Source organism: Haliotis rufescens, unplaced genomic scaffold (genome assembly GCF_023055435.1).
Source record: "Haliotis rufescens isolate VD_foot unplaced genomic scaffold, xgHalRufe1.0.p SCAF_7, whole genome shotgun sequence".
Taxonomy (NCBI): domain Eukaryota; kingdom Metazoa; phylum Mollusca; class Gastropoda; order Lepetellida; family Haliotidae; genus Haliotis; species Haliotis rufescens.
Window position 1 is genome coordinate 57,462,799 of NW_025964361.1, and position 25,926 is coordinate 57,488,724.

The following is a 25,926-nucleotide window of genomic DNA, read 5'->3' on the forward strand; positions in this document are numbered from 1 at the left end:
TTATTTAGTTTGGTGTGACCTGTTTGGAGTTTGGTGATAATTCTATCGATTTTTTTGGAGGGGTGGAGGATTTTCGGTTTGGTAAGGTTTTTTTTGAGGACTTTTAAGATTTGGGTGTTTGTGTTTTGATAGAGGCTATGCCATTTTTGGGTGATTTTGCGTTTGTTGATGCTTTTGATCTCTGATTTACTTATTGGTAGCTTAAGGCTTATCTCTGGTATTTTTAGGGACTGTTTAGCGGCCTTGTCGGGGTTTTCATTTCCGTATATTCCTACGTGGGCTGGTATCCAGGTGAGTACTATGTTCTTGCCTGCCTCTGTTAATTTATCTATACTTTTGAGTATTTGGTTTATTAATTTGGGGCGGTTTTTGGTGTTTTTGCTTTGGAGGGCCTGAAGTCCACTTAGCGAGTCTGAGAGTATTAGGATTTTATTTTGGTTTTTAGTGTGTTGGCTGTGGAGGGCCGTGGCGATACCCATGAGTTCTGCGGTGAAGATGGATTGGTTGTTTGGGAGTCGGAAAGATTGAGTATTTCTTATTGGTTGGGCTATGTGGACTCCGAAACCTGTGTGATTTGTGATCGGATCAGCAGATCCATCTGTGTAGATGTGACACCAATTTGGCCAGTTTTGATGAATGTAGGCTAGTGAGGTGGATTTAGCTATGTTAGGGTCAGTTTGTTTGTTTATTGTTTTGGCTAAGGATGTGTCTATTTTGGGGATTTTAAGTTTTGGGGTGAATACGTTGGATTTTTTTGCAGTTTTGTTGTTGGTTGCCTATTTGGTGTTCGTTGCGGTAGTTTATAATACGTTGGGAAATTGGAGTGAGTAGAGGGTGTTTCCTAGTTAGTGCCTGGTTTTGGGGACGTATGTTTTGGTTTAGAAGATTTTGGAGAAGGGGGTTTGATTGAGAAGCTGCCCAGAAGTTTAGTGTTAAGTGTTGCCTACGTAGGTTTAGTGGCATTTCTCCTGTGAGGGCCTGAAGTGACGTAAGGGAGGTGCCTTGTTGGGTTCGTGTGACTAATTTGAGGGCTTGGTATTGTATTGAATCTAGTTTTTTGGTTAAGGTTTCGTTTAAGGTATCGTATATGGCACAGCCGTAGTCTAGTTTGGATCTGATTAGGGATGTATAGAGGCTGAGGAGGGTATCTTTAGAGGCACCCCAGTTTGAGCCGGTTAGATATCTTAGTGTGTTTAAATCTTTGCTACATCTGGTGGTTAGGTTTTGGACGTGGGCATCCCAGGAGAGATGTTCGTCGAATATTAATCCTAAGAATTTAGTTTGTTTCTGAAATTGGATTGGTTTATTGTTTAGTTTAAGGGTAGGGGTGGCCCGTCTCATGCTTTTATGTTTAAATACTATTCCTGTGGTTTTTTCAGAGTTAAGGGAGAAGCCCCATTTATCGGCCCATTGTTGTATTTTGTTTAGTGATTTCTGTAGTAAGTCCTGGGATGTTAAGATACTTTTGGAGCGGATCCAGAGGGCTCCGTCATCTGCAAATCTGGAAGTATTTATTTTAGGGGATAAGCCATCGAAGAGATCGTTTATCATTATGTTGAATAGTGTGGGGCTAAGAATGCTGCCTTGGGGCGTGCCGTTTTCTAGTGGACACTGGTCCGACAAGGCCTGGTCTATACCCACTGTGATTTTACGGTTTTTAAGGAAGCTTTGGATGTAGTTTATGATTTGACCTTTTAGTCCTATTTTTTAAAGTTTTTGGATTAGCCCGTTGTGCCATACCATGTCGAAGGCTTTGGAAAAGTCCAGAAAGATGCCTGTAGTATATTGTTTATTTAGTTGTCCTGTTTTAATATCCTGTTCTAGACGTGCTAGGTTGTCTAAGGTTGAGCGGCCGGGAGTAAAACCGCTTTGGTCTGAATTAATTATATTGTTTTGGGTTAAGAAGTGTTGGAGTCTATTTTTTGCCATGGATTCCATTACTTTGCATAGGTTAGAGGTGAGCGATATTGGCCTATAGGAATTTGCTTGGTTGGTTGGTTTACCGGGTTTAGGGATGGGGATAATAAGAGCTTCTTTCCAGGGGTTTGGGACCTGGCCGTTTAGATAAATTAGGTTATAGAGTTTTAGTAGTGACTGGAGTAGTTTGGGCGGGAGTTTTTTGATTATTTGGTAGGAAGTTAAGTCTAGACCTGGGGCTGTACCTTTTTTCCTATTTTGAAGTACGTAGTTTAGTTCTTCTATTGTGTAAGGTTGGTTTATTTCTAGGTTGTTATTGTTTGGTTCTTGGATAGGTTTGGTTTCTGCCTGGAGTTTTTGTTTGAATTTATGGCTGAAGTTGTTATTGCTACTTGTGGCCGAAAAGTGGTTTGCCAGGTTATTTGCTTTTTCGCTGGGAGTATTTGAGTTATTTATGCTAGGCGTTTTTTTTGTTTTTTTTAAGCCTCTGACGGCGTGGATTTTGCGCCAGACTGTTCTGGCATCTGTGCGATTATTTAGTCCCTCGCAGAATTTTTTCCAATCTCTGGTTTTTGCTATTTTGACTAGTGTTTGGACTTGGTGGTTTAGTTGGTGAGCTACTGGTATGTGATTATGGTCGCGTTTGGCTTTATTGAAGGCTGATTTACGTTTTTGTCTAGTTTGTTCTATTTCCTCGTTCCACCAAGGTACAGAGGGCCTACCTGTTTTATTTGGTTTTTTGAAAGGGATTGCGCTTTTGGCTGTGTTAATTATGAAGTTGGTTAAGTTTTGGCAGTATATTTCTGGGTCATCATTTTCTATGTTTTGTAGGTTTACTTGATTGCAAATATCTTGGAATTTGTCCCAGTTAGCTTTGTTGTAATTAAATTTGGGCTCTGAGCTTTCGGTTTGGTGGGGGACGTTAGTATTGCCTATGGTTATATTTATTGGGAAGTAGTCACTTCCTAGGGGGGCGTCGTGAACTTCCCATTGTGTGCTTTGAGCTAGATCTGCTGTGCAGATTGTTAGGTCGATAGCCGACATGTTGTTATTGCTTTTATCGTACCTAGTGGGTTGATTATTATTTAGAAGTACTAGATCGTTAGCCTCTATCCATTCTGAGATTAGTTTGCCGTCGTTATCTAATTTATCCCCCGTGCCCCAGGAGGGGTGGTGGGCGTTAAAGTCTCCTAGGAAGATGGATGATTTGGTGCTTATTTGTTTGAGAGTATTTAGATCCTCCGGTTGGATTTTTTGTTGTAGCCAGTGGTAGATATTTACGATGTTTATTTTTTTGTTTTTTTAAGGTGATTTGGACGCCATTGGCTTCTAGGTTTGGGGTATTGACTAGGATTTCTTCGTAGTTTATGTCCTCTCTGATTAGTATAATTAGGCCTCCCGATGCTCTTAGTACTTTTGATTTAGGTCGGTCTAGTCTGACTGTGTTATAGTTTGGAAGATTGAATTTTGATTTGCTTGAAAATTTTGTTTCCTGGATACACGCTACATGTGGTCCCTGTTTAAGTTTAAATCTAGCTTTAAGTTCGTGGCTGTGGGAGTTTAGCCCGTCCGCATTCCACTGGAAGATATTTAGGCCTGTCATTATTTGGGCTTTTAGTGTTTGGAGATTATGATTTTGGTTTAGGTTTTAATTTATAGTCCTGCGGTTGCTAGGGAGTAGCTTGCGTAGAATTCTGGGTAAGTTTGGGTTGTAAGATTTAGTCTACAAGCTACTTGGTGTAGGTTAGTGGCTTTAATGTCTGGTTTGATTTCTTTCAGCAGGTAGAGTAGTAGGAGTGTAAAGTTATTTAGTTGGTTATTTAAGAGTGTTTCAGGTTGAGGTTGAGTTTGAGGTCTGCGTTTGCGATTTTTGAGATTTTTGGGGGCTGACCGAGTTATATCATTTATGTTAAGCTGAGTTTCGGTTTGGGAGTCATCTAAGTTAATTAGATTAGTGTCCTCACTATCCATGGGGGTTGTTTGAGTGTTTGGTTGTGTTGGAATGAGCGTGCTGGGTATTTCAATGGGTTGAGTTATGTTTGTGTTTTCGGGTGTTGCTTGCTCGTGTCTGGTTGTTGTTGCCCTGGTGGCTGTAGATTGTATGGTGTTAGGGTGGGATATGGCAGGTATGGTGAGTTTTGGTTTGCGTGCGGGAGTAGATGCAGAGAGTGGTTTGGGTGTGGCGAATGTTGGCGGGTTGTGTGGGGTTTGGGTGTTTGTGGCTGTTGCTTGTGGTATTTTCATGGGGATGCCGTCAAACAGGCTCTGTAGATGTGGTTCGTTGTTTGGTTGTGGTGTGGGTAGCAAGGGTGTTCTTGGATGCTGTGTCAGTTTTCGTGTTTGTAATTTGGCCGAGTCGATGTCTATGTGTCTGTTGGCCTGTTGGGTGAGGGTGTGTTTGTGGGGGCATTTGTTGGATAGTGAGGAGTGGTTGGTTGTTTTGCAGTGAATGCACCAGGGGGTGCAGGATCCTGGACATTGAGGTTGAGCGCAAGTTCTACATTTAGTTTTTTGGTATTTACAACCGTTAGCGGTGTGATTATATTGAAGGCAGTTTGTACACTGTTTGACTTGTTTGATGTAGGGTTTTACTTCTAATTTAGATGACGCTCCGAAGGAGATGTGTTTAGGGGCTTCTGGATATTTATCTGATTTTTGGAAGTTTATGATGACTATTGGCGTGTTAGTTATTCTACCGTTCCTATTTGAGGTAATTCTCCTTGTGCTGGTTATTTTAGGTTGGAGGAGGGTGTCTGAGTTAAGATTTGCTTCGTTACTGTATAATTCTAGGTCTTCCTCTGACTCTCTAGGGTTTACTCTGATTACTCCTCTAGTGTATAGTTGCCAGTTAGGGTTTGGTGGGTTACTGTGTATTGGAATATTTCCGTTATTTTTTTGGCTGCATTAAGTGAGTGTTGGTCCGGAAAGATGATTTGAAATCCTTTGTGAGCTTCCCTGATTTTATCGAAGTGTATTTTTTGTTTTTTAAACCATAGTCCTACTTTATTAGCGGAGAGTACCTTACTTAGTGTGTTAATGGGGCCAGCCGCGCAGAAGTAGAGGGCGAACGTGACCATGGATGCAGGGAAGGAAGGTGATGTGGGTGTTGTGTTTGAAGCGTCCAACTTCCGTTTCTTGGGGTTGGTTGTGATTGCGGGCGAATCCGGAGTTTTGGTAGGAGAAGCGACTGTAGTTGGCTTTCCGAATTCGTGCGGGATGAGGGTTTCAGGTGTCCGATCAGAGGTGTTGTGGGCCTCTGATGGTGTGGGTGTGTCTATGCAGTGGATGTCTGCCTGGGTGATTATACGTGTGTCGGACATGTTTGTGGTTGTGAGTAGGCTGATGTAGGGTATTTAGGTTTTGTTTGGGGGGAGGAGAGTGAGCTGAGCTTCAGAGGGGGCTTTTGTGTGTAGAGTGGGTGACTGGGTGAGTGGTGTTTGGCTGGCTTCTACGCTGTTTGGGGTTTGTCTGGTGACTTAGTTTGTTTAGTTTAGGAGATTTAGAGAGTTGGTGTTTTAAGTGGGCTTGGGGGTGAGTTGCTTTTGCCTAAGTTTGAAAGGGTGTGTTGTGGTAGTAACTAAGGGATTTGAGGGTTTGGTGTTTTAAGTGGGCTTGTGTTTGAGTAGTTTTAACCTAAATTGTATGGGTGTGTTGTGATAATTACCGAGGTGTTGCTCTTGGGCTGGCTATCAGTGGAACTGTGCTGGCTTGGGAGGCTTGCTGGTTGAGGTTGGCTTGGTGGCTGGATGGCTTGGGTTGCTTCGTAGGCTGAGGAGGTGTTGCTAGCTTGGAGTAGGGCCGAAACCCAAACAAATTCAGCAAGTAACTCCTAGATTCGGATCGGGATCGAAATTCTCAGCGCGGACTGTCTTCTACGACGTCCGCGCCTCAAAATTCTATAGCGGATTGTCTACAATGACGTCCGCGCCCCCAACCCGTAGCGCGGATTGTATACTCCGACGTCCGCACCACAAACCCACATATCCATCCATAGAATCAATATAGCCGTTTAACTAGCCATCCACCCATAGCCAACAACAAGAAGCCCACTACCAATCACGCTGACACACAGCCTTGCCCCCCCACACCCACCCCCCGCGCTAGGCCCCTGCTTTTAACTGAGGTTACTTACTCATATCCACTATCCTTTCCCCCTTATAAATTATTTTATTAGTAGCTACACATAAGCTTAACTGATTTCTTCTGTCACTCTACCTATCCTAGTTGATTTAAACATATTTTATTCAGATTGAAATGGATTGGGAACAAGTTATCCAACTTAGGACTCCCTCTCCATGGTATTTACAAAGCTTGTACAGTAAATCATATACAAGAAAAACAGAAAAGAAGATGAGTGTAAAGATAACAAGAAATGTACAAAAGAGAGAGACTAGTATATGTACATTAAAGTGTTACCCAAATCTCTTTGTATGACTTATAAACATTTGCACTGCTTTAAAGATGTGTTGATTTTCGATAATGGACAAACATTCATTTCCGTTTAACATCAAATTTAAATCTAATTTAGCATTTTTGTTCACGGCGTTCGGTAAAATGTCCCGAATTATTATTAACATAGTTTTTCTTTGGTGGACGTACAATGGACACTTTAATAAATAATGATATGCGTTTTCACATGGATCACCACATTGACATATTGGATCACATTTTACCTCTATTCTGTATAAATCATAATTTAACTGGCTTTTCATGTATCTTAATCGAGTATGATAAATATTCAACTTTCTAACACCATAGGAAAAATATGGAGGTGCAATGACTTGCTCTTTTTGTATGTATGTCTTGAATTGGGATGTAGATGTACAATTTCTACCTGCTGCAGGAATAGTGTTCCATAACCTTACAGTTGATGGAATAAAAGAACACGTTGAGTGTTTTAATCTAGTATATGGAATCCCAATATTGTCTGAATTTCTTAAATTATATGATATATTTGAACCTACAGTGGTTGGTACAATGTCTTTAAGGTAAGTTGGGGCAATATTACTTTGTATTTTGTATAACAAACATAGCTTGCGTTTCCTTCTTCGTTCTATTAACGTTTCCCATCCTGTTTCATAATACAGATGTGTGTGCGAAGTATACTTTGGGAGCCCAGTAACTACTCTGGCAGCTTCTAGTTGGAGATTTTCTAACTGAGTTGATAATTCTATATTACACCCATCCCACACTTCACACGCATATTCGAAATGGGGTCTTATGAAGATTGTATATACTTTATTTAGTGTATTTCTGTTCAATATGAATTTTAATTTTCTCATTGAATTTATCATTTTTGATGTTGACTTAATTATGTTATCTACGTGACAGGACCATTTTCCGTTTGATGCAAACGTTATACCCAAATGTTTATGATTTTGAACATTCTTAACTTTACATTCATCAAAGTACAAGGTAATGAGGTCTGATTCATCTTTTAAGGAAAATATAACCGCTTCTGTTTTATCTGGGTTGTATTTAATTAACCAGCGTTTTGCCCAGTTACACAGCTTGCTCAGATTTAAATTTAGAGTTGATTCAACAAGTTGATTGTCTGGTGAAGAAAAGCCGAGTGCTGTATCGTCAGCAAAGAGTCTTGTTATGCAATCTAATTCATCAGCAATGTCGTTAACAAACACAATGAATAAAAAGGGACCTAACACCGACCCCTGTGGAACGCCAGCCTTCAAAATCCTTGGCTTGGATAGAGCCCCGCTTACAAACACTGATTGAGTACCATTGCTTATGTAACTGGACAGCCATTCAAGTAAATTCCCTTTTATACCATACATTTCTAATTTGTACATAAGCCCTCTATGCCAGACACGATCAAATGCTTTTGACACATCGCAAAAAACCATGCAATATTTTTCTCTATTATCTAAAGATATACAAATTTGATTATACAATTCAATTAATTGATGGACAGTGGAATGGCCTTTTTGAAAGCCCGACTGGTATTTATATAACAATTTATTGTCATGAAAGTAGTTATAAAGTTATCCTAGTTATTACACCCCAATAAAACCTGGTTAAAGTAGAACTTTTTATCCCTCCTCGGCTCTCTATGGCCACTAAAACCTCAACCTCTCTTCTCATTACTTTATCCCCCTTCACTTACAGTTTTTTGGGCTAGACGTTTATACTTATTCCCATTATTTTATTCTTTATAAGAACCGCCTGCCCCGAGTGCGAAATAGCCAGAGGTTGAAGCGCTCGTAAAATCTCCAAATATCTATCTATCTCCTCATTCAGAGGGCAGAACTAATGGGCATGGCCTCAGCCCTCCATAATCAAGAATCCTAATACTTACCGACTCCCTAAGTGGACTGCAAGCCCAATACCAAAAACCGACCTAAATTAATAAATCAAATACAAAATCCCAGAAATAAGCTTAAACTTACCCATCTCAAAATCAGAAATTGAAAGCGTAAACAAGCAAAAATATAACAATATAAGACGTTCGTGACTTTGGGCTTTCCTTCATTTAAACGTTGACAGGTCGCAATAGTTGCTTGGCTTGTACTACATAGTGTTACACTTCACACAGACCATCCATTGTTGTCACTGTTTGCTACAATATGAAAATAGAACACAGCACAGCACTGTTACAAATGTCAACAAGGACAGCCACAAGACAATTGTGTTAGCATTAACATTCGAATATTTTCTACATAAATACTGAGGACTAAAACCTAACACTTCGTGATATCGATTTGAGAAAATTATAATGCCATCAAAAGAGATGCCATCAACGTTCATCACGGCAGGTTCAGGGTAGGAGATGTTTATAATTTCAGATCCACATACTATATAGCTAATCATGCATTTGCGAAATAATTTAAGAGCATTTTGAACACAAGATCAAACTATATAATACTGGAAAACAACATATGTGTTTTGATAGTGGATATTATATGAGAGTTCATATCATACTATGTTTACGACAAGAGTGTCCGGTATTTCCTGAGCGGGAATATAATGTTCTATTTATTACCGAAGAAGATGTCTACACACAGAGACGAATTTTAGTGCTTACCTATAAGGACAGCAAATTGCAACAGCAGCGGAACCACAATTTGTCGAATGATGTCAACAATTTTCTAAACACATATCCTTCGGAGCCCACACTAACTTAGAAGTCAAACCCTATATAAAACAGGTCAAACAATGTTCCAACTGCCTCAAATATAACCACACAGCCTCCCAATGCACATTTCAAAAAACTAAATGTAAAAAATGCGCACAAACAGACTGCACGGGCACATGCTCACCCTGGTGCATCTACTGCAAATCCATCAAACACACCTCATTTTCAAACCAATGCCTACACAGACACACCCTCAGCAGGCCAACAAACACATTAACATAGAAACGGCCAAAATCCAAACACGAAAATTTGCATCACCCGCATCAAAATCATTTCTCCCTACACCGCACCCAAACACCATCCTTCAAACAAACACCACGCCCATAACTGCAAGCTCTGTCTGGGGCGACGACATAGAAACCGCACCCACCTCACACACACATGCAGCCACACAACCACCTACCGACTCTCCCATAGCCACAACATCAACACCCGCATGCAAAACAAACAACACGACCCTCACCCAAACACTCTACAGCCCACACAAGGCAACAAAAAAACAAACAACACAAACACCAAATCCACAGCTACGCCCAACCCGCAAGCCCAAACATAACCCTCCACACCGTAAGCCACCCCTATGGAAACCTAAACAGCTAAATCTAACTTAACTGATGAAGAAGAGTACTCCACAACAGAAGAAACAATCGAAGCTACTCCAACTAAAACAAATGAAACTACCTTCAAAAACCTAAATAGTCTCACTTTACTCCTAGCTTACATGCATAGTCAAAACTCACCAAACGCAAGCATGAAATCCTTCCACAAAGTAGCATTCAATCTAAACTTAACCAATCTCCCCTTCTTCCTCTTTAACCTCCACCTAAAAGAACTCACCAAGTAAAATAAAACTAAATCCAAAATTACCAAACACCCGACCCCTATAATGGAAGGACTAAATATTTTTCAGTGGAACGCCAACGGGCTAACCTCCCACGGCCATGAACTAAAAGCTAAATTTAAACGAGATAAAGGCCCACATATTGCTTGTATTCAGGAAACTAAATTCTCCAAAAAATCCAGATTCACACTACCGAACTATAACTCAGTTAGAACAGATAGAGCTAAACCAAAAATAGGTAGAGCCGCAGGAGGACTGATTATATACATCAGGGAAGATATAAACTACGAAGATATAAAGATAGACGCGCCAAACCTAGAAGATAACGGCATTCAAATCACATTAAATAACAAAAAGATAAACATCATTAATATATACCGCTGGGCAGAACAAAAAGTCCAACCTTAGGATCTATATATGCTACTCCAAATAAGCAACAAATCCACTATATTCCTAGGCGACTTTAACGCTCACCATCCTACCTGAAGCATAAATGATAAAATAGATAATAATGGCAAACTAATATCCGAATGGATAGAAACAAACGACCTAGTACTCCTAAATAACAACCAACCCACGAGGTACGATAAGATTAACCAAAAAATGTCGGCTATCGACCTAACTATATGCACCGCTGATCTAGCCCAAAGTACTCAATGGGAAGTACACGATGTCCCACTAGGAAGTGATCACTTCCCCATAACCATAACCATAGGAGATACAAACGTACCAATACAAACAGAAAATCAAGAACCAAAATTCCGTTATAACCAACAATTTTCAGCTATGACACCGTTTCTAGTGTGACGTCATTTCTGACGTTACAATATAAGATTCGAATGACGTCAACCATGCCGTCCGAACGACGGAAACAACATTCGTCACCACTCGGCCCTTTCCGTAATAGACTGTTGTCTCGTGACGTGATATGACCCGAGGGCACATATTATTTTAATGAATCCCTATATGTTTGCCCTCGTTGGTAATAATATGGGATATGAAGATTGAGTCCTGAGTGGAATCATTTTACCTCTGCCCTAAGCTTTAGCGAGAGACAGAATAATAAAATCACCAACCAATTGCTAACAACTTTGCACCATGGCTGCGTACGTTAATATGACCCAAGCCGTTATGGTTTGTACATGTGCTGAATTAATTTGGAATCAAAGATATTGGCAAACTTTTGTAAATACACAATTCTCCCTGTTTGCGATCTTTACATACCCCAAAACCATGACAACACACGTTTTACGTTGAAATGACTACTGTCGCACTATCACACTTTTGCCGATGTGACGTTAAACTTAAACTCACTATCACACTTGTGAGAACGATTGTGGTTTGTGTGTCATAATAAGGATTAACATACATGTTACTTTTTAAAAGAAATGTACGAACGAGTCATTGAGTCAACGAGTCGTTGATTTCGGTCAATGCCACATGACGACTTCCATCACTGTAATCAGCAATCGTCGACTACTGACAAACACAAAGCAGCATCTGTCTTTGTTTCACACATTGACCATAAGATTCTTGTTATGGCCGCGCCCACATTGGTGGCAGCGATGTAACGGAGTGTGACGGAGATGTCACGCGCTGGGTAGGAGCTTGCACACAAGCATCTAAATATAGTAACTTCCTGACAAGTGGTTACATTAAATGGTACTTCATTCCTGGCAAGTAATCACTGTCCAAATACATTGCAATGAGCGTCTACCGAATCTCAACAGAAACAATGGAACACAGTTGCAATCATTGTTAAACAATAAAATACACTGCCCGAGAATCCGTGGGGTATCTGTGACATAGTAGAATGGTTCCTCGGTAACCTATGCATGTCACAAGAGAATATTAGAAATGAATCCGGTTTTCTGAGCTGCTCGATTGCCTGTCATAATACATGAGGTGAGGTGAAATTGGGTTTAACGTCGCGTCCAAGATTATTGCACTTATATAGCGACGTGCATGCACGTGTATGTGTGTGTGTGGCTGCTTGTACTAGTCCGGACTGATGCCGATTTATAGTGCTAGCTCACTGAGATACCATGCCGCAGTTTAACATGAATACCCCACTCAGACACAGTATACTGACTCCGAGCCGACCAGTCCTTGTTTTAGCCCCTTAATGCCGAGCGCCAGACAGGGTAACAACAAGTACAATTTTTTAACGTCTTTTTGTATGACGCGGCCCGGGATCGAACCCTGGACCTTCCGCTCTCCGGGCGGACGCTCTACCACTAGACCACGGAGGCGGTCTCATAATACATGAACGACGTGAGACGTTAGTCATGTAAAACACTTGCTGGTTTTATCCGTGCTGTCTAACCTGTGATACTGCTGGAATGAGAATGCTAGTGTTGCTGAAGACGACCGACAATGTCATTTCCATATCTTTAAAAAATCACTGCTGAAAGCAGAATCAATTGTACGCTTCCGCTTCCGACTATTTCATGATCATGTGTTTATGAATCACTATCAAATAGTGATGTCACCAGGTGCTCACGAGAAGGTGAGCGTTTCCAGCCTCGTCACAAACACATGCGAGAGTCAATTGTTCCCCTGAAGAATCACGCAACATATTGTACAAGTCAAAATACGGAATTGCTTCGGACTGGCACTGATTCCTCAAATGAGAAAATGCGCTCCACGTGTCTACCATATCCCTTTATGAAGGCCTTACAGATACCTTGAATGTTGTAATCTTGATCAAACAATTATTGAGCAAGAGACGTATTACGCTCTTTGAAATCTTCGTAGAAAAAAACCATTCGATTGTACCTAAAAAGTAGTCACCAAAGCCTTCAGCATTTGGATCATTGCTCGACATAAAGGGAAAGTTTGCAATTGGAACGTCATTCATACAAGATTCATTCCAACACTTTCCCTTGACGACACTCGAAGATTCTCATACTATCTTCCTAACAAACCCTGTTACGATCCGGGTTACGCTTGGTCTTTAGAGGAGGACTAACAGAATCGAGTGGCCAGGTTCGCTGACTAGATTGTTGCATGTCATTGCATCCAAATTACGTAGATAGGTTCTCATCCAGTCACTGAATGGACTAGTTTAGACTCGATTATATAAAGACCGCCGTCATACAGCTGGAATATTGCTGAGTGTTGTGTTAAACCAAACAATATAACAAACCAACTCAAGAAACGGTCATGCAAGTGATCATGGGATGAATACAGATGAATTACTAATTGTCTTTTCAAAAGACCGTCTTTATAAATACATACAATTCAACTAAACTGTTTCAACTAATGATGTATGTGTGGTTCATTCCTAATGGAAGCTTACTGTTTTCCTTCTGTTGCAGAAAATGATGGACATTGTCCTTCTCACGGTGGTGCTGTTATCCTTCACCTCCGGTATAAGTGGTAGGTCTTCTTAAGTCATGCCCTCATATCGGGATGAGGAATTGTGTGGCTCAGTCGTTTAAGGTGCTCATGCGAAGAGACTCGGAAACGGGTGGCTCAGTCGTTAACGCGCCTGTAGATAGAGACTCGGAAACGGGTGGCTCAGTCGTTAACGCGCCTGTAGATAGAGACTGGGAATCGGGTGACCCAGTCGTTCAACGTGCCTGGGCGGCTGTTTTTGGGTAGAGTCATGTTTTTTTCTTCATAAAAGAGAGCTGAGTTTGTTTGTTTTCAAATTAAAATTCAACAAATGGAAAGAATAATAAAACCTTCTCACTGTTCACTAATACAGTACAATAAAACATGTTTATATATAATTTAAAGACCAATGTGAAGCAAAGGCCCAGTGCGCAGTTTCTTTAGATTGGCAGAAAACTTGTCAACTTGACCTATTTGTACTCACAACTGCTCAAGGAATGTACTTTTCAATTACTAAGATTGTGGATGATTGACAAAAATATCATAAGTATTGATGTAAACTTACGGAGAAACGTTATCAAACTGACATTTGAACACGTTGGGTCCAAAACCCGAAAAGTGTTACCAAATAATAGAGAATCAATCGCCCAAACACAACCAAACAATTGAGTTTGAAGTGAAACGCATGATCACGTCGCAAGGAGTTTTGGCTGTAGAAAAATGATAGTCACCAGGGTGATGATGAGTCCAATGATGAGTCAGGCAGACTGGGCGGAAGAGAGACAGGAGGTCTGGCAGTCCTGGGCCTGTCACCAGGAAGCTTTACATGCGTAACCTACATGTCCAGAAGACACAAAGGTACAATATCAGAGCTTGCAGACCACCTCGAAACGTAACGCTGGCCTCCCAGTTTCTCTTCTACCAGTGTACAGTTATGTATCGGACACCATTCAGGAGACTCTATGATGCTAAAATTAAAAGAAAATGTTTCAAATGACAAGATGACTCCAAACTCCAAATCCATGACTCATTTCAGGTCGCTGTCCAATGACAAAAAGGGTTCCGAACATCCACAGACGATGGCCTTATTTAGGTATTGGTAATGAGATGGATGACTCAAAATCATTCAAAACATTCGAAACCGCCTACAAAGCAAATGACATGGGGCTTCTTTTGGGCTACCCACCTGGCGTTGGCCAATGTGGTGGCCGATATCCTATCTGGAGGAAAGGTAACAAAAGACACTTCGTGTTTCCTTTACCTTACGGAGATACAGATGATGTTTACTATACTGTATATATTCCGTCTTTTTATCAAATGTGAAATAATGCACTACATTAACATGAATATAGGAATGATTCCAAGTTATTAGTGACAGACATATAATTAATTTTGGTAAACATACTTTTTGAGGTATTACGTTTGAATCAAAATAAATTATGATTCCTATATTTCATTCAAAATCAATCTAAATACGATTTATATGAACGAAACATAAAGGTCCGTGTTAAAAATTAACGAATGTATCGATTCAACAAATGGTGAATTCGGAATCCAAATTTTTGATAGTCGCTTGGTAATCTGATGTACATATAATTCCTACAATGGTTATTTCTTCAGTGTTTTTTTTCAGAAATGACTGGCGCAACATCTGTTGTATGCTTTCAAAATGAGACAAGCACTTGTTTCAAGAAAATGCATATACCGACATACCCTTGCTCGGGTGGTACAGAAGCATACAGGTTGAAAACTGATGTTGTTGGGAGTGTTTTCTGCTTCGGTGATTATGTTATAGTTGTCCAAATATTCACATTTATTTCAAATTCCATATTCTATAACCCATGTGACGCCATAAATCCATGACTCGAGATGCACCATTTGTCTTGTGCAGGATTAGCGTGTAAGATTTGGAAATGACGCACAGCATGTCGTGATAAGAATAAAAACTCTCTGTGGTAACACCTGACTAAGGGTTAGTTGCGTCATTAATTGGAACACATAATTCTTTTTGTGAAATCCTTAATCATTTGCAAGAGCTGGCAACACACATCATGTCTAGTAGCAGCAAATCTTGCATACACGATGATGCAGATACTATTGAAGGAATGGCAAATGTCTTGGAAACAGGCAAAAAGGCGCTGGTCACCGTTAGTGAACAATTGCATGTTCGAGGTTTTCCGCGGTGACCCAACCAATCATGTACTTTATTCAACTATGTATGTGATGTTATGTTTGTTTCAGAACCCAACCCTTGTTACACGAATCCTTGTCAAAATGGAGGTACCTGTATTAAAGACGGGTACGGTTTTACCTGTAATTGCGCGGACGGATATTCGGGTCCTTCGTGTCAAGGGGGTATGTAAATGTTCAATAACAGTGCTTGAATGTTGTTTAACATCGCATACATCGTTATTTCTGATGCATAGTAGATATAAATAGACAATTGAATGTGGACAAGCACAACCAGGGATAGTCCTGGAGGAGCAGCCAACACAACACTCTTCCGTTGGTTGGTTGGTCGCTAACGCTGCACTCAGCAATATTCCAGCTATATGACGGCGGTCTGTAAAAAAATCGAGTCTCGACTAGACAATCCAGTGATTGACTACATGATACGATGAGAGACGATGCCATGCATCAAACCAAGTCAGCGAGCCTGACCACCCGATCCCGTTAGTCGCCTTTTACGAAAAGCCTAGTCGCCTTGTACGGTAATCATGGGTTGCTGAAGACCTATTTCACCCCGGATCTTACATTCTTACGAGAAGTCCTGGGGAACTAGGGAAAGATTCTACTTCCGAATCTCGACAGGGTTGTCAACAAAATTTATAAAAAAAACCCAGCTCACAGGGGGTCACAGAATCAAATCACAGGAACAACTCAATATATATCATAACGCAGGGCCCAGGCATCATAATTGGGGGCCTATACAATCCACGGACAGTGTATTTGAAAACACCGAAAGCAAAGTAAAACGTTATTGACATCATTCAGTGTGTGTGTTAGCGTGCGCGTGCGTGCGTGCGTGTTTGTGTGTGTACTCCTTCCAGATATTTCCAGCACTGTCTGAACAAATAATCTGTCTCAAACGAAAAATCCAAAGCCTCGCCAAACTTTTAATCGGATCTTCCATTAGGAAATACCAATGTATGAAGAAACAGCAGGGGCAGTCGGATAGACTTGTGGATAAAATATAATTCTGTCACAGTGAAGGATCGGGTTCGAATCCCCACATGGGTACAATGTGTGAAGGCCAAAGCAGCTCACACTAACACAATCACTCACTATAGTGAATGAGTATGGTTTTACGCCGCTTTTAGCAATATTCCAACAATAACACGGCGGGGGACACCAGAAAATGGGCTTCACACATTGTCCCCATGTCGGGATTCGAACCCGGGTCTTTGGCGTGACGAGCAAACGCTTAAACCACTACAGTCCGTTTGACTCCAAATGAGAACGATGAATTGCAAAATAACTCGAAATCCAGAAAAGTGTATGAAACATCAATACGGTACTTGACCATGAATACCCTGTGCCCAACAAGATCTGAATTTTGTGTATTTTAAGACCCATGACAGATGAAATTCTTGTAATTTTTTTTATAGAAATGTGTACATGACACGTAGGGGGGACAAACCGTGGAAGGCACAGCGCAAGCACGGTCTGCACGTGCTACACAGTGACCGTGTTCATTCAATGACAAGATGCGCTACTCAGCAGATGTTAAACAGTTGATGTTGAATGTGTATGATTTCTTTAGAAGTGAAGCAGAAAGAGCAAAGCCTTTTTATGCAATTAATAAATTCTTGAAACGAGCTTCAAAAGCTCTTGGTATGTCCCCTCAGAAACTTAAAAATGTTGTTAGTCGACGAGATACAAATAGTCAGGCCAAGGAGGTAGGGAACATGTCAAAACCACGCAAGGTTGATAAATTAGACAGTTTTCAGAGGGATCAAGTCAGACGTGCAATTGTTAAACTGCACTCTGAAAATAAGTTCCTGTCCCTAAGAATTTTGAAGAAACACCTTAAAACTGACCATGATTTACGTGTTACAAAGTACAAACTATGGCAGCTGTTGCATACATTTGGTTACAAATACAAAAAGATAACTGGAGAAAATAGGGCTGTGTTGTGTGAACGTTCTGACATTGTTCGTCTCCGAAATCATTACCTTCGTACCATCAAGCAGAAACGTGAAGAAGGATATGAGCCCGTCTTCTCAGATGAGACATGGGTAAATGCGTCACACACGGCCAGCAGTCAGTGGGTACCCAGTGGTGACTGTAAGGAGTCTGGTAAAAAGTTACCAATGGGAAAGGGTGAAAGACTCATAGTTCTCCATGCTGGTTCTGCTAGTCAGGGTTTTCTCCCAGACTGTGACCTCGTCTTTAGAGCCAAGGCCAAAGACAACAGGGACTACCACACAGAAATGAACGGCAATGTATTTCTGGAGTGGGTGAAAGATAAATTAGTCCCTGCTTTGCCTACCAAGTTTCTCATTGTCATGGACAATGCACCGTATCATAGTGTGCAGGATCCAGAAAGCAAGACTCCAACCTCTAATAACCGTAAAGGAGACATGGTTACTTGGCTGCAACGGAGGAACATTACCTTTCCTTCTCGAGCGACGAAACCACAGCTCTATGAAATCATCAAAACTATGAAACCTGACCCCGTGTATAAAGTTGACAGTTACATCAAGGGTCAGGGTCACGCTGTCTTACGACTGCCACCTTATCACTGCGACCTGAATCCAATCGAGTTGGTATGGGGCATCGTCAAGGGTGACGTTGGACGATCGAACACAACGTTCAAATTACGAGACGTTGAACAACTCGTAAAGGAATCCCTTGGTCGGGTAACAGTAGAAACATGGAGGCGTTGTGTGGCCACAGTCGTTGACGAGATAGAGCCACGTTATTGGTCACGAGATGGACTACGGCCAGCAACAATCCAACCTATAATAGTGGCAGTCGGTTCAGGCACCAGCAGTTCCGACGACGAGATCTATGGCATGAGCGAGTCAGATTGCGACTGAAATTATCATGAGACGGCCCCTCTAACGCTCTGTCATTTCCCCTACCACAGAACGTGCAGTTCATGCGTGCTTGCGCCGTGCCTCCCACGGTTTGTCCCCCCTACGTGTCATGTACACATTTCTATACAGAATTACATGATAGTTTCTTAAAGAACTTCATCCGTCATGGGTCTTAAAATAAACAAAATTAAGATTTTGTTGGGTACAGGGTATCCATGGTCAAGTACCGTATTGATGTTTCATACACTTTTCTGGATTTCGAGTTATTTTGCAATTCATCGTTCTCATTTGGAGTCAAACGGACTGTAGGCTACCCGACCACCCCCACTCACTGTAGGTGTAGTAGACTAGGACATACAGATGTTATTATCATAGCAACCAGCAAACAGCAAACTTTTTTCATTTAAGATCCTTGCATCAATCATACGTCGTTACCGGGCATGGATAAACGACGACCTAGTAACAAGGTGAAATCAGATGTGATTAGGCTGCGTCATGGGTGGTATGGGGTACCCAAAGGAGCAGCCATGCCTAATCACGCACCACGGGGAAATGCATGTGGTTCAAAGAACCCCATTTGGAGCCCAGGTGTGTTCAACAAGACATTTGGTAAGAATGAAGAACTCCTTTGGAAAAAAATAGACTGTGTAATGTGTTCACAGCAGGTGTTCTCGTATACTTAAAGTTTCCAAACTGGTTAAAATGATTTTGAAGGGATTTTGTGTGAAGGTCAGATAGGTTAGATTTCCCGTTAAAGTCAAGTCATCTACACCTGCTACATAATGCCTGTAACAAATGAAACATTAACTAATTGCAAAGGCCCCAAATGACTTTGATCAAGGCTTAGTGGTATAGAATACTATGCAGGAATACTGTTGTTGTAGGGAATGAAATTTAAGACAATATTTCTGTACACAGTCATTTATTCAACAACCGCAGCTGTTAAACACATTATTCGAGCCATGTCACAATTCCAACTGACCGCAAATGTCACAAAATTCACATTACTCCAAATCATCATTCAAACAGTTTGGCCGACCAATTCAACATTGACATCATATTGCTGGTGATCGCTGTCCTGACTGTACAAACTAGACCGACAGACCGACTGTCAAAATGTTCACTGGTTTACAAACTTCACTTTGACTGAATGACTGAGACTGGTACATTAACTGGTACAAGCTGTAATAAAATAAACAAAGCCTTATAAAAATAAAGTTCAAAATAAATTAATCTACAAAAGAAATAATACATAAATGTGATATTAGCATGAAAATACTATATTGTTACACTATAATGCAGACAGCATTGTTTACATAGTATAGATATTATTGTGGGATTTTCCTGATTTTAAGCAGTTACAACAATCGAAATCTTTTGCCGCTAAAATATACAAAATTTACCGTTTTACAACATGTAACCTGCAGAATAATATATATTGGCTACAAACAAAGCACTCTCCGTTCATACTCACAATTTTTGTGTGCCTCAAATCCCCACAAAAGTCAAAGTTTGTCGATAACCGCAGCTATCAACTTCCAAATTAGTGGCCAAAATCCTAAACGGCACAGGGGGCACAGGTGGCACAGTCGTCTAAGGCGCCGCGATTCGCTGTGCAGAGTTGCGTCCCTTGGGCACGCCAGAAACCTATGATTGTGGGTTCGAATCCCGGTTCGCCCCGATTATGTTTCTAGGTTTGTCAGCACCATACCCGTGCTCGTGGGTTTCACCGGAGTGGTAAACGTCTGAGACCTGCATCACTTCGGGCTTACCTCCCACGTTAAGCTGACACGCCGCGATATAACTGGAATAATGTTAAAAGCGGCGTTAAACCTAACTAACTCACTCACTCACTAAACGGCACAAACCAAAACCGGGAAATGGAAACTTGGTGAAAAATCTGGCACAAACCAAAACCTGTAATTCAAACTTGGTAAAACAGCCTTGAATGACAAAAAAAATGTTTCAATTCCCAATAAATACTGTATCGGTAGTAATATTGCTTTAATAATATAGTAAAGTAACTCTCATTGACACAGTGTCTGGTGTTGCTAAACAATAGGTACACTTCATGGCATGACAAACTGTCACTTAATACAAGGACGGGGGCACGGGTGGCCCAGTCGTCTAAGGCGCCGCGATTCGCTGTGCAGAGTTGCGTCCCTTTGGCACGCCAGAAACCTATGATTGTGGGTTCGAATCCCGGTTCGCCACGATTACGTTTCTAGGTTTGTCAGCGCCATACCCGTGCTCGTGGGTTTCACCGACCTGGTAAACGTCTGAGACCGGCATCACTTCGGGCTTTCCTCCCACATTAAGCTGACACGCCGTGATATAACTGGAATACTGTTAAAAGCGGCGTTAAACCCAACTCACTCACTCACACTTAATACAAGGATATAACCACAGCCAGTTGCCATAGTGCACAGCCCATTGTCATTGCAGGTGTTCAAGTCGTGTGCCAAGTAACGCAGAACGGCGAATGTGATGACCCTCAACTGATGAAGACCAAGAGGTGTGGGAACACACTGGTGCACGGAATATTCTCTTACTTCTATGCTGGAAACTACTGTTTTGGTAATATCAATGTGAATATCAATCATAATAACTGCTGAAACCATTGCGTCCAGCCGGAAACAAACACGATATCCCCCTGTTAAAGCTACCCACACATGTTCTCTGTTTGCTTTGTTTGTTTGTTTGTTGTTTAACGCCGTACTCAGCAATATTCCAGCTATATGACGGCGATCTGTAAATAATCGAGTCTGGACCAGACAATCAATTGATTGACATCTTGAGCATCGATCCACGCAATTGGTATGCGATGACATGCATCAACCAAGTCAGCGAGCCATTTCAATGCTGACACAATAACAGAAAAATGACACGAAAAGACAACATGGTGGCAATACACCAGTAATTCTGAAGAAGATCGGTTCTCTGACGGCATCATGGCGGTCAGAGCACCATAGGGTTCGGAGCCGAGGTACTTTCTGTCGCATTATGACCTCGCGAGGAGTACGTATTTGTTCTATTAATCCATGTTAAACTGTTTGTTGCAGAATGCAACCGTGGTGCAGTTGACCTCCTGATCATCGAGGATATTTCTACATCAGTTGTGATAAATCATTACGAAGAGATGAAAACTTTCGTCCTGAATTTTGTGAATAACATTGATATAAGGAAAGAGCGACACCAGATTGCTTTTGTGACTTTTGCGGCAACGGCAAAGGTTGGGTTCTATTTGAATACATATGATAACAAAACTAACGTCCAAACAGCCATCAGCTCACAGCGAGTTAGAGGTGGAAACACTTTCCTAGGTGATGCCATCAAATTGGCAACTTCAGACATTTTCAATGAGACCAACGGCGATCGACCTGATGCTGAGAACATTGTTGTGCTCTTCACCGACGGCATGACCAGCAACGTAGAAGATGTACGCAGCAACATTGGTGACTTGCACGCAAGGGCTGAGGTGTATGTGGTGTGTGTGACGTCTGAAGTGGACAAGAACGTCGTCGCTGAAGTTGCTTCTCCTCCAGTGGAAAAGCACGATATTATGATGAAGAAAGACGATGCACTAAGTATGCTCACGAACGAAATCTTTTCTCGATGCTAAAACTCACGTAACAGCCTCGTACTCAAGGATTTGACTTCCTTGGTTTTGCCTGTAACGTTCCGAGAAGAAATAAATAATCTGCATCCAATTTGAAATAGTTCCTTATCTATCCAAGAAGTAAAGCTTTTGAAATGTTGAAGAAAACACATGTACGTTTTAGTGTGTGTGTCTGTGAGTGCGTGCGCGCTTGCGTCTATGCATTCTTTTGGCACTTTCATTTACAAATGGACCCGTGAAGATCCGGGGTAGAATAGGTCTTCAGCAACCCATGCTTGCCGGAAAAGTTGACTATGCTTGTCGTAAAAGGCGACTAACGGGATCGGGTGGTCAGGCTTGCTGACTGGGTTGATGCATGTCATCGATCCTAATTGCGTGGATCGATGCTCATGATATTAATCACTGGATTGCCTGGTCCAGACTCGATTATTTACAGACCGCCGTCATATAGCTGGAATATTGCTGAGTGCGGCGTTAAACAACAAACCAACCAAATCATTTACAAATGAATGGTTTGATTTGTCCATTCGAATATTTGCTGATATAGCCGAACCTCGGTGTAAAACAACATTCACTTACTGACCACACACCATCAAACACATATGTATTTACATATAAATGCGTATCACAGCGTGTCATACGTACAGGAGCCTAAATGCTGACATAGTTTCATGTTGCCAGAGTTGCTAAATTTGTGAACTTTGACAAGAAGCCTCATATTTCCATGCCATGCACACCAGTCACAACCAACAAATCATTCAGTCACTTTCCTCTTTTCAACCAGCCGCAAAATATGTCTTCAAAATAGGTTAGACCAGTGTGGGTAATTTGTATTAATCCAAATTAGTATGGCATAATAAGCCCTGTTCTTGGCGATTTGATTTTTCGTCTGTGAATATTGGGAGCAAGGTTGTCCAAGACGTCTAAGACGCCTAATTTGCGTCCCTTAGTATTGATGACTCCCTTGAATCCTCTTGTGTGGAAAGCAGCTTCCTTTTCGTGCCAAACTAACTCCCTTGCATCCTCTAGTGTGGTAAGCATCCTTCTTGATGTGCCAGACTAACTACCTTGAATCCTCTAGTGTGGTAAGCATCCTTCTTGATGTGCCAGACTAACTCCCTTGAATCCTCTAGTGTGGTAAGCAGCGTTTTCGTTGTGCCACACCCTCTCTTGTGCCAGAATAATAACTCTATTGAATCCTCTAGTGTGGTAAGCATCCTCTTTGTTGTGCCAAACTAACACCCTTGAACCCTCTAGTGTTTTAAGGGTCCTTCTTGTCGTGGGAGCCTCCCTGTTGCGCCAGACTTACTCTCTTTAATCCTCAGTGTTGTAAGCATCGTTTTGATGTGCCAGACTCTCTGTTGTCCCAGACTTAAATCATCTAGTGTGGTAAGCACCCAAGCATTCCCTTTGTTGTGTCAGAATACCTCCCTTGAATCCTCTAGTGTGGTAAGCACCCTCTTTGTTGTGCCAGACTAACTCCAGTAAATCCTCTGTGTGGTAATCATCCTTCTTGTTGTGCCACACCCTTTGTTTTGCCAGAATAATAACTCTATTGAATCCTCTAGTCTGGTAAGCATCCTCTTTGTTGTACCAAACTAACACATAAAAGACATAAAAATTGGAGGGCCCAGGCATCGTTATGGGGGCCTACAAATCACAATGGGGTCAAAGGCATTATAATCGGGAGACTAGGCATCATCAGAAAGGGCCTAGGCATCATAATGGGGGCCTGTACATCACAATTGAGTAACAGGCATCATAATTGTGGACCATGGGGTAGTAGGCATCATAATGGGCCCCAGGCATCACAATGGGAGCCTATACATTATAACGGGGGCCCTGGAACCATAAAGGGGCCCAGGTTTCATAATGGTGGCCCAGGCATATCGATGGGCAAATCTTGTGGTAGAGCGTCCGCCCGGAGAGCGGAAGGTCCAGGGTTCGATCCCGGGCCGCGTCATACAAAAAGACGTTAAAAGATTGTACTTGTTGTTACCCTGTCTGGCGCTCGGCATTAAGGGGCTAAAACAAGGACTGGTCAGTATACTGTGTCTGAGTGGGGTATTCATGTTAAACTGCGGCATGGTATCTCAGTGAGCTAGCACTATAAATCGGCATCAGTCCGGACTAGTACAAGCAGCCACACACACACACACACATACATACACGTGCATGCACGTCGCTATATAAGTGCAATAATCTTGGACGCGACGTTAAACCCAATTTCACCTCACCTCACCTCGATGGGCAAACATACGTCATAAAGGGGGCCCAGGCATCATAATGGGGTAACATACATCACAATGGGAGCTTATACATCACAATGGGGGCCCTGGCATAAAAAAGGGGGTATCATAATGGGGGCACAGGCATCGTAATTGGGGGCAACAGTCATCATAATAAAGGGCCCTGGCATCAGAATGGGGGCCTATACATCACAATGGGGGTAGGCACTCGTGAAGAGCAACCTCCCCGTGGTGATTGCTGAGTTACGCTAATAGCTCTTTCCCCGTGTGGACCCGGGGTAGAATGTGTCCTCAGCACCCCATTGCTGGTCGTATGAGGCGACTAAATTGGGCAACCTGTTTGCCGTGGGTTGCGCTCCTGTGTCGATGGAGGAAGGGATTCTGGTGGTTCAGTGTTACTTTGCCCATTACACCACTTTGACCCTGACTTCACCTAGACAGGTGGTAGAATGGGGCCAGTTCTATCAATCGGCTGGTCATGCCAAGCCCTGTGCATGAAATTATTTCTGCACATCTTTCATATTTTAGAAATGTTTTGTGTGGTCTTGGAATACACTATTTTTATGTATAATTCTGCCTTGAGGCTCATGCCAGAAGGCGATGGCTCATGGGCCAATCTGGTGATGTTGACACCCAAATTCAATATGTTTACCTACAAATCACAAAATATATATGCCTGGTCCCGGTTCCTGAGGCTTCTGATCATGAACCAATAAAACTAAATCCCTTTGCTTGCTCAAAAGCTATCTTTGGAATTTGTGGGGAAGTAAGAAATGTTCCTCGTCTTCGGACTGGCTCTCTTTTTGTGGAGTGTGACCGAAGACAACAGTCTCTAAATCTTTTATCTGTGACTACATTTGCTAATGTGTCAGTGTCTGCTCACAGGACACTTAACACGTGTCGGGGTATTGTTCGAGACATTGTATTGTTGCCTGTCCGACATGACTGAATTGGATATACAAGCAGAGCCAGAAGATCAAGGTGTAACATCAGTTAAACGATTCACCAAAAGAATTGATGGTATTATCAGCAATCCCAATACCAATCCCTATACCTGCGCGTCCGTTCCACGGTCCATAAAGGCTGGTTATTTCAATATCGGAGTGAAAGTGTCTGTCCCAAATCCACTGCTATACATGTCAGAAATTTGGACACGGCTCTAAATTATGTCAGAGCTCTGTGGTGTGGCATTGTTGTGGTAACAAACATGAAAACCCTGACTATCAAAACAACATTAAATGTACAAACTGTGGTGGCAGTCATGTTGCCTCGTCCAAGTCGTGCCCTGAATGGCAACAACAGTCAGAAATTGTCAAACTAAAGTACCACAATAACCTTTCATTTTCAGATGCAAAGAAACTCTACCTCAACCATACGAAATCTCCCTCAACTCTTACCTACTCTGTTGCCGTCAGTCGACCTATACAAACTGCTTCTATCACGTGTCAGACCGACTTAACACATGGATAAATTCAGATCAGCCTGTTACAATCACTTCAATCATCAAACCCAGATCAGCATATTCAGAAACCCAAACAATGACTCAGACTGTGGATCAGAATGAACGACTTACTGTCACACCAGATGCTGTTAACTTGTCTAAGAAAGAAAGGAAAAAAACTTCAAAGACAAACAAAAACTAGGACACCCTCTCTTTCAGAGATAACTGAACATAACTCGTTTGGTGCTTTGGACATAGAGGTGACTCCACCATCACAGGACAGAGGAAGGAATATGTCTTTCTCACAGTCCCGCGGTAGGTCTCCAAT

At 41.8% G+C, this 25,926-nt stretch overlaps 1 protein-coding gene across 2 annotated transcripts in view; it reads left to right on the top strand.

The window, feature by feature from the left end:
- Nucleotides 1-21,987, top strand: part of LOC124147512 — a 35,345-nt gene extending 13,358 nt beyond the window's left edge. The window contains exons 2-8 of one of the 2 annotated variants that reach the window (XM_048387934.1): nucleotides 13,229-13,289; nucleotides 14,284-14,478; nucleotides 14,881-15,027; nucleotides 15,489-15,602; nucleotides 18,698-18,898; nucleotides 20,735-20,866; nucleotides 21,352-21,987. In XM_048387934.1, the coding sequence (XP_048243891.1) occupies nucleotides 13,232-13,289; nucleotides 14,284-14,478; nucleotides 14,881-15,027; nucleotides 15,489-15,602; nucleotides 18,698-18,898; nucleotides 20,735-20,866; nucleotides 21,352-21,911 (1,407 nt within the window). In that variant the 5' untranslated portion in view covers nucleotides 13,229-13,231 and the 3' untranslated portion in view covers nucleotides 21,912-21,987. The remainder of the gene's footprint in view (nucleotides 1-13,228; nucleotides 13,290-14,283; nucleotides 14,479-14,880; nucleotides 15,028-15,488; nucleotides 15,603-18,697; nucleotides 18,899-20,734; nucleotides 20,867-21,351) is intronic. The other variant, XM_048387935.1, reaches the window with a different exon arrangement.
- The last annotated feature ends 3,939 nt before the right edge of the window (nucleotides 21,988-25,926 follow it).